This window comes from Halyomorpha halys, unplaced genomic scaffold, assembly GCF_000696795.3.
Source record: "Halyomorpha halys isolate HHAL.00 unplaced genomic scaffold, Hhal_1.1 Scaffold2.1, whole genome shotgun sequence".
Lineage (NCBI taxonomy): Eukaryota > Metazoa > Arthropoda > Insecta > Hemiptera > Pentatomidae > Halyomorpha > Halyomorpha halys.
In genome coordinates, this window is record NW_027111560.1 from 1,413,917 (window position 1) to 1,424,387 (window position 10,471).

Genomic DNA, 10,471 nt, shown 5'->3' on the forward strand with positions numbered 1-10,471 from the left:
TTTAATCATACTAGTAGACATTTTTATTCAATGACTTAAAGCCAAGCACTGACAATCTTTCTAAAAGGTAGAATAGAATGATGAAGAAGAGCAACTAGAGTGATAACAATTTAAATAGTCCCTTTGTCGATCACTTCACTCCATCATTTCATTTGCCATTTAATGCTCCTACAGGCTATTCGTTGTGAGGACATGAAATTATATAACAGATTAGTTCAGTACTGAACAACGGGTTAGGCAAAGATGTAGTTTAACTCCTCTGCTACTTACACTAGTCCTGGATAATGACAAAAAAAAATAATAATATAACCTTATCAACTGGATAAAGATACTTAAGACCTATGCTAATCTCTCTCTGTTCACCTATACAGGTGATCTGGTAGTTTTTAGAAACAATGGACAAAACCTCCAATTCAATCTTCGCATCCTTCAAGAAGAGTTGTCAAATATCAGCATGTGTATAAATGATGCAAAAACTAAAATTCTGAAAATTAGAAGAGATGTCAGAATAGTCATAATAGTCAATTGGAACAATTGAGTGATTTAAAATACCTTAATGTCTACATTATTTTTTTTACCTCTGTTCATTTCTGACATATGAGGGGGGATTATTTATAGATAACCAACCTATTCTAAACATGGTGGGGAAGGTCAAGTTTTCATTCTGTAATTAAATTAAAGTCAACTCCCAAGCCGGATTCAAACCAGTGCTGCTGCAGTAACAAATTGCTAACTATGATGCCCTAACTCCCTCAGCTACATATGGCCCCCATGACATCCATATAAATAAACGTGCCTGGTTCAGTGGAGAAATAAGGGAGAGGGGTAAATCGGCAAGAAAATGCTTCAATGCCTTAAGAAAGGCTTCCTGAGCAAGAGAGATGTGAGTAGACATTAAAATGACTTTTTACAACAACTCATTCCTTCTGCTATGACCTACTGGACCCTTACCATTAAAAATTATAGGTAAGCTCAGACTATGGAGATAGTGCTCTGGATTGATAGAAAAACATGGAGGGACCTCATTAGAAACACCATAATAAGTAATGTTGAGGGAATAGTACCTCAGGGAAGAAATGAAAGGAATGTGCAAGGAGGCCTTTAACAGAAGAGGAATCAACTGGAGGAGGAGGTGGCAAATTGTACAGGATTGGAATTTATGGATTAGGCTTTACTAGCAGAGAAAAATGTTCTATTGGTGTGGTATTACATACTCTTGTGGTTTGATTATTAAAACTTTTAAGAAAAATATGAAAGATAGTTTTTTTATTTACATTTTATTTTTAAATTTTCTTACATGTTATATTATGTTCTAGGTATCGATGATGAAGAAACAGAGTGTGGATTGGACGACTTTGATGATTGGGATAAAATTATTCAGAATAACACGGTGGATGAAGCAGATGCATTTATTAATCAAACAATTGAACATGTGAATTCTCACTATTAAGTGATGTTCGCTGTTGATTGATAGTCATGATTAATTTTATATAGGATATGAGGCATTCGGTCGTAAAACATAGTAATTAAAAAAATAAAACTTTTACATTTTTAAATGTTTTTTATAAAAAAGGAAGATGGTCTGGGTGGACTTGGACCATCTTCCTTTTTTATTATTAAAAACGGTCAATCAAAAATCTTCCTAAATGTTTTTTAATTACAATTGTTTGCCTTCAACCAGCATTCTATTACCATAACTTAGTAACAACATTCTTTACAAAAAATTAATTTCCTACAGAGCTGTAGGGAATCGTGTTGCCAAAAACTTCAATTCACAAAAATGTTAGATACCATGTTTTATGACCTGGTTATATATATGCCTCATTTATTTCTTATACATATTCTCATTTAAGTATTTTTAATTTAATATAAAAAGGGAACTGAGATCTATAGAAGGAAGTTTAGGCTGGACTAGTATTTTTGCTGGAGTGTAAGCTTAATTTAGCCATTTCTTCCCTGGCCCTGTCTCTCTCCCGATAAAAGTCAACAGTTTTATAACTGTATTATACTATATAATATGTTCAATAAGTAATATATATATATCATATGTTATGATATAAAAATCACCAAAAATCGTCTCAATTTTGTTGACTGTATTAAGATTTATCAAACAATCAAATATTTTTTATTTGACCTAAAAATAAAATTGAGCATTGTATATTCTACAGTCTGGAGCAAGTGCCTCATTCATTATTACCTGGTCTCAGCTATGGTGTTAGTTTCTATTTTTCGTATAAATATTTTAATTTGTTATATATTTCATACTTTTATCTCATCAGTATAATATTAAAGATGAATCTCATGGAAAATAAGTATCTCAAAGGTGTTTTGTTGTAGCTCTCATAGCCGCTACCACCGTGTAAACTACGTTTGTTGTTCTGGCAGTACTGTCGTACTATCTACTATCTGTGTACTTGTGACAACTAACTTTGAACCTTGACTGAACTATTGCACCTTATAACCTCATAATACTTACCTTTTATGTATCTTTAAACTTGTATATTTCCTATTTATTATTATCAATGGTTACAGTTCTATTTAATCATTAGTTTTTATCATTCATTGATTAAGTTGAACTGTTGTGATATTACTTGCACAACAGATATCTCATTTATGAAAGTGGGCATTTAGTATTAGTATGGGTGAAGGATTTATAATTCGTATTGGAAGGTTATTTGTTGACTGTGTGATGATTGTTGGAAGATAATTCGGGTGGCGGTGAAAAAAGACTTATAGTTTAACATTATGTTGTTTAGTTATATTTATTATATCATTTTTTTCTCTTATTCTCAGGGATATTCTGTTTTCCTTATTATAACATTCCTTTAGAAACTAGAATTGTCTTTGATTCAACTGTATTTATAATGACAACTGTTATTTTATTAAAAGTGAATAAATTCAGGTAGCGTAGTATTGTTTATCTTTTTACACACATTTATCTCTCCATTCATTGATAAGAAAATTGTTATCTCTTATCTACTATGAATTCCATTATTGTTTTTGACTGATGTTATAATTATTATTATAATTTATTGAATTAAAGTTTGTTTTTCTTTTAAAGAATTATTTATTTAACTAGTTTTCCTGTTCCATGTCCAAAATAAATTCATCCATAAAATTTCCAACTCTCTAGAAATTCAATTAAAAGGTTCTACAAAAAAGAAAGTTAAAATTTAATTTATAAAAGGGAGCTTAATTTTTTGGGTTGAAGAATGTTTATTTTTATATTTTGTTTAAATTGAAGCATATTTTGAAGTTATCATTTTTTTTGGCTTAAATGACCCCATCCTCAGGACAATCTACTACAATTATATGTAAAATAGTTAATAATAAATTGTATAATACATTTACCTAAAACATATTATTTCTATAATTATTTTATACAGTCTTATCAACTTTTATTTTAATACATTGTCACTTCCTACTTCTTATCAGACTCTGATCAGTTTTGAAAGTTAATTCTTACATTTCTGTTACCAAGGGGCAGATTTAAAAGAAGTATTAGTTTTTTACTTTTTAATTTTCACAAGATGGGATCGTGAACTCTGGTTAGTACCATATTATGGGATCTTGTTTTTTCTGTCCTGACGATACCAGAGTTGCCAAAACATAAACTGCAATTAAATCAAAGTACATAAAGTCTATAAATTAAATAAATATTATAAGTCCATAAATATATTATTAATTTTTTCCAAAGAAAATTTGATATTACTGATCTTTATAATAACCAGGCTAATTAACAGAATGCTAGAAAAGGGAGTGGAAAATGACAAAAAAACAAAACACATTAAATGCAGTGTCTTTTATGACAGTACTATCATCAATAACTAAACAATTTACATTTCTTAAAAGTAAAAATAAATATATCATAAACTGTTTGCATATTAGCTATTATCATATGAGATATTTTGCATATTATATGAGATATTAAAATAAAATATTTTAAAAGAAATTACAATAAATCAACCTTATATCCATACAAAATACATTTTGGCTTCCATATAAGTAATATTAGACCTGAAAAAAAAATAAACAAAAAAAATTAAGAAAGATAAAAAAGTTGGGCCTAAATGAATAAAGTCATCATAAACGTTCAAAATTTACTGATGCTAGCTGACACGTGCAAATATTTTGTCCAAACTATATGTTTTAATCAAGTGTTCACAGGTCCTAGAATGAGCCTTTCTCTGTTCTGTTTTGTTTAATGGCGTAAAACTTCCTTGGTCATCAATCCCATTTACTTCCTATTAGTTTCCGGCAACATTCAATTGATTATTTCTTGTCACATGTATACATATACATACATACATATACAATGAGCCTTTCTCTTGTTAAATTCCAATTTCAACACTTACACATTATTCTTCATACTTATACATTCTTATCAACTTTCATCTTGGTACATTTTCACCTCCTTTTTCTTATCAGTCCTATGTATGAACCTTTCTCTTGACAGAATGACTAATTCTAATTTACTTTTCAGAAAATTAATTTTATTAATAGTAATTCTTATCTTTTTCTTTTGTAAAAGTCTGGCAAGTCTTAACTATTTACTCAATGCCAAATTTTTATGGAATCTACATTGAAAATAGCTCACTGATTTTATTGAGTTAAAGTGTTAATTAAAAAGTTAGTATATGCTAATAATTTTTTTTTTTTAAATTATGAATATTATTTTATAGCCTAAGATTGTAAGGAGCTTTTGTCTTATTTCAATGTCAGATTGCATTGGAAAGTATTACAATTTATAACTATACATCTCTTATTATTATTGTTTAATCCTATAAATAGTTTTTATTTTTAATTTATTTTATTTTATATAGACCTTTTGAGTCGAGTCCAAACTGCCTCTCCCTAACTGCCATCTGGTAAATGCATCGTAAAGTTTTTTTTTTTTTTTCCTACGCCACAGGAAGTGGGCTATTATGCCATTTTCCCTCTCGCAGCCCAATACAATTTGACTCTTCCTTTTAGTTGGTCCGCATCTCACTCAACATCCTCTAGACCAACACATGCCAAAAGATGGTCCCCATCCATGTCTCCCATGTTGCATAGAGGACATTTTGGGGAATCTACGATGCCAATTCGATGGAGGTGTTTTTGGAGCAGATCATGTCCTGTTACTAGCCGATCGTAAAGCCCCCAAACCAATAAAATCATTTTCACAAAATTTTCGTTATACTTCCAGACTAGCCGTATGTCACTTTTTTTTTTTTTTGTAAAATAAAACTAATGTTAACTCTTTGTTAGATAAAATACTTCCATTATTTTGTGTGTAATATACATGAATATTGTGTTTATATGGACCTTGTTCGAGAGACAATACTTATTCCAAAAGTATTGAGTCCTCAGTTACAGACTGAGAAGGCTCTCGTGGCCAGGCAAGGATATTTTTTGTACCTGTCATATATTCAAGACGAAAAGTGAATGATTTTTTAGCAGAAAAAAATGCATATCGTTGGTTTACAACTGAAATACACTATTGAAGTTTTGAGATATTTGATGATAATTCTTTTTTTAATGTTATGGAAACAGTAATTTTACTTTTTATAATCAGATCTTTATGATATTAATAAATTCTTTTTAACAAGTCATACTGGAAAAACTAAATAACTCAAAACTAGAAAATATTGACTTACTGTGTTACACTTGTAAGCCGATGACATGCTTTGTTATAAAATATTTGAAAATAATTTTTTATTGGCATACAAGGCTTTTTTTTTTAACAAAGAATGGAATATAATTTTATAATTCACAATCTACCAAAATGAATGCCCTTTTTTGGTCCTGGATCCAAGACCATTTTGTATCTAAAGAACCATACAAGCTGTATTAGATCTGAACACGAGAAATACTTAACATGAAACTTAAGTTCTAGTAACTATCAAATATTAATAACAATAAGATTAATTATGGTTTTTTTACTACAAACAGCACTCCTCCCCATTCCAGTGTATCAAAATGTAACGAGAGGGAGCAAGTGGTGCGATCACAATTCATCAGAGCGCTGCACCTCGAGCCTCACCGAAGCTCTCAAATTTACTTAATACTTCATTTTGTAAAAGAAATATTGTAATTTTTATATATTAATAATTTCTGTGCATAATACTTAGCAATATCTGTACAATGAATAATAAATGATAACAATGCAATGCACGTAATTATCTCAAGCAGACATGTACCGACTGCTTCTCGGTCACAGCCGCATGGACTAGGCCTATAAATAAGGGACTTTAAATCCCCTCACTAATCTTCAATCCATGTCCTTACCTGGGTCTAGTCATGACACTGGTGGTGTTCACACTCCTTGAGTTAGAGAAGTTCATTGCCAATCTTTACTTGCAAAAGTTTTCTTTCAGTACGCAAACCTAAGATGATGGCCTATCTCCTCTCCTTCTCTCCAGCAATCTTAGTCGTCCACGATTTATTGGATAAAGGGATAGGTATAATAAAATAAAATGTTATCAGCAGACATTTATATAATTGTAAATCAACACAACTTATTTCTTATACATGTCAATAGCAATTACAAATAAAAACTTCCTTCGATAAATTATAAAAGAAAACCAAAACAATTGAAAAAAAAAAACTACAATCACAGAAAGTATAACCTACAATCTAATTATACTTTAGACATCAAACACTTACAAACTTATACATTGAAGGATAGTACATGAACTATAAATTAGTACGAAACATTTTTAAGATCATTACACGCATGCGAACAAGTCAAAATAAATAAAAAGAAATTTTAATTAAAAAATATTTTTAAATAATAAGCTTTTGAAATGAAATTGAGTTCTGAAGATTATATGAATATAAGTGTTAAGTAGTAAGCAGAAATGAATAATGAAATAACATATTTTTATAAGCTTTTTTTGAGAAAAATAGGAAAAAGAAATAGTTTTCTGAAATAAAAGGTGGAGTACCTCAAGGCAATGTCCTTTAGGTCTTACATTTTTTAATATTTAATTCTCAGATAACCCTCAACATTCCACAATAGTTACATTATAAGTTGTTATATTATTACAGCTGACACCTAACAAAGGTATCAACCACTAAGTTATCTTAAAAACATGAGGATAAAATACCTTGTTGGACGAGAAGCTGGAGGACAAAAATAAATGAATCGAAGAGCCTAATTGTCACCTTTACAATTAGGTATGACTCTTGTCTTTGGATATTTTTCAACAGCCCATACCATATTCTGACCTACTTAGACAAAACAACTGACATGGATAAGCCACTTAAAAGAGAAATAGAAAGAACTCAATCACTAATACGGACCTCACTCACAGTTTGCACAGTACTCATAAAACTACCTTGGTATCATGAAATCAAGTAATGGGGAACAGAAACTTTAAATATAAAGAAAATCCGAGCCATTCTATACAAATTGCAGATGTGTCCTATAATACTCACGATAGGTTACATACTGACCAGGACTTCCTTTCACCATAGCAACTGTCACAAAAATTTCCACAAGACTGATCCATCACACTTTACCACAAATCCTTCCTGTCTCTCCAGAAGGTACTGGTTACACTGAGTTCCTTACTTTATTATCCATTTTATTTTATTTACCTTTCTATTCACTTTTTTCTTCTTTTATATTTCTTCTTCTTTAACCAATCTGTATACCTTAGACTGTCAGGGCAGCCCTGATCCATTTCTTAAAATCTTCTCTATCCAATTTTCTTGAATTCACCTGAGGCGACATCTCTGTTCCTTGCCAGATTCGAAATGAGGTCCTCCCACTTGCTCCTCGGTCGTTTTCTCTGTTTTTGCTCTCCTTATACGTTTTGTGAATCTACTGATCGGCACTCTTTGCACATGGCTGAAACAGGTTAATTCTTTTTTACATATATTTTCTATTAGCAGTTCCAGCCATGTTTCTTCTCTTATTCTTTAATTGCTCAACCTCAAATCTAATTTTACAGAGAGCTTTCCTCTGGTACTTCATTTCTGTAGCTTGTATTGGGCTTTACAATTAAAAACAGCCAATTTTCAGCTGCATAGGTCAGTGTAGGTATAAAGACTTTTATATTTGTTATTTAAAATATTTTTTTTATGGCTCTATAATAATAGTAGCAAATAGCAAATCTCAATGTGAGCAGAAATATGTTTCACTCTTATAAATAAATAATTTTTTTACTAACATTGGAATAGACTAATTTTTACTAAACCCAGAAAAGGATTTTTTTAGAAATTAGGGAGAAGATCTCATTAAATTTGGTTTTGACGAGTAAACTCAATCTTACATCCATAAATTTTTTGTTATAACAACATTTTAACTTTTTTTTTTGTTAATTTAAATCTATAAGGAAAGTATTTTAACCACTACAGACCTTCAAGTCAACGACTTGGAAGTCAACTTCCAATGAATTTACCATTTAAGTTTTCTCAATCTTCTTGAAAGAAATTGTTCCGAAGTCATATATAAATGATAAAAAGATTCTAATAGGTAAACTTATTTTAAACTACTAAAAATAGTAACAGATTTTAAATTACAGGCAGAATTCAATACCCATGTTAAACATAAAAAATGAACGCATAATTTTTAGTAAGTCATTAAAACTACTATTATGCTAACTACTGAACTATGTAGATACGTGACGTGGCCCCTCTTACTTTAAGGGAGGAACAACAACTTGAGGTTTTTGAAAATAAAGTATTGCATACAATATTCGGACCGAAAAAGAATGAGCTAACCGGAGAATTTAGAAGGCTATGGAAGGAATGTCGAATTGAGGGAACTGCGCCTGGTAAATATAATTCAGGTTATAACATTGCAGCGAATAAGATGGGCTTGTAAGGTTGTACAGCTTAGTTATACCCTTAAAAAATTAATAAACATCCAAGAGGTACACTAAAATGTTAGTAAAAGGATTGGATCAATACTAACCTTGTGGATTGAGGTTTGGACGGGTGCCGTTGAGTAGAAGTGTGTAGATAGCAATTAATAGTTTCGGCACCAAACATTCAGGGGCACTAAGACTTTTGTTGTTATTGTCATTATTCCTATTACATAAGTCCAGAATCTTTTTCAACTGGGGGCCGATTATAGGATAGGATATTAGTTGGTAGACAGGGTCTACTTAAACAGTCAAGTAATCACAAATGAGTCCAATTTTTTTTTTGTTCTTTTAAATCGATTGAGATATTACAAAAAAAAAATAAATAAAATAAAAAGGAAAACTTAAATATTTAAAAACACAAAAAAAATTATAAACAAAACAAGAAAATATTGTTTAAATTATATAAAATAATCAAATTAAAGTAAAAAAAACAGATATTCTTTAATTTCTAATTATATATTTTTAAAAAAATCACATAATGTTTTATGAAAAACTTGTGGTTCAAACACATTTAGTACTTTCGGATGCCATTTAAATCTTAGGTACCAGGCTATCCGAGACCATAGAGTTGAATACTTCTACGGTGTATAATCTTAATTTATTTAACACTCAATTCAGAAATACTTCAATTCTTATCCAGTTTTACTTAAAAATAAATAAACACTATTATTACAACTACTCCTCACAAATATTACTTCAAACGTTTTTTGTGGCCAGTAAAAAACTGAACATTATAAAACAGGATTGATTGGAAAGGAGTATATTTGGAAATAGATATACTAGCGAAATATTTCAATTAATTTTGAAAAATTTGTTTCTCCCACAGTATACAAATTTCAGATGAATTTCCTACATTAATATGGGCTATAATTAGGTTTGAAATCTTCAAATTGTACTCTTAAAAATCTTAACCGTTTTTTTCCCAAACACTAGCCATTTCTCGATATTTTAAGTTTGTGTTGAAGCTAAGTAACAATTTTTTTTTAAAATAAATAATATTTTATATGCTATATGTTTAAATAAAAATTTGAGCCTATCAAAAAGAGTGTTTTTAAAATTTTTATGTGAATTTTCACATTTTTTAGTTAATTTTTAGCCATACATTAGATTTCTTTCATTTTGCGTTATTTATTCTCTTACATAATAATTGTTACATTATTTTAGTTGTTGGTATCTTTTTCAGCCCGGATGAAGTGGTGCGAAAGGTTGGCTCACAATAAATAGTTTATATACTATTCGAGTTATTTTGGCTACATCTGGACCATCCTCCTTTTAATCATTTATGAATTTCTTTTTACTTTTTTATAAATGTATAATCGTTTGGTAAATACAATAATAATAATAACAACAATGTAACATTTATTTTTTCATATCTTATTATTAAAACTAGGTAAAAAAAAAAGGAACAATGATTGTAAAAATATCATATAGATTTTTTTTTTTGTAGAACATCAAATAATAATAAAAAAAGTCAAATGATACTTATACTGTTGATATCAAGTCAAATGGTACTTATACTGTTTATATCAAGTCAAATGATATTTATACTGTTGACATCAAGTCAAATGATATACTGTTGATATCGTCAAATATGATACTTATACTATTGATGT

At 29.6% G+C, this 10,471-nt stretch overlaps 1 protein-coding gene across 1 annotated transcript in view; it reads left to right on the forward strand.

The window, feature by feature from the left end:
* Positions 1 to 3,039, forward strand: part of Pmvk (Phosphomevalonate kinase) — a gene marked incomplete in the record, with an annotated part of 5,964 nt that extends 2,925 nt beyond the window's left edge. Inside the window, 1 exon segment of the mRNA XM_067049622.1 lies at positions 1,317 to 3,039. Within this exon segment, the coding sequence (XP_066905723.1) occupies positions 1,317 to 1,450 (134 nt within the window).
* Between the last annotated feature and the right edge of the window lie 7,432 nt (positions 3,040 to 10,471).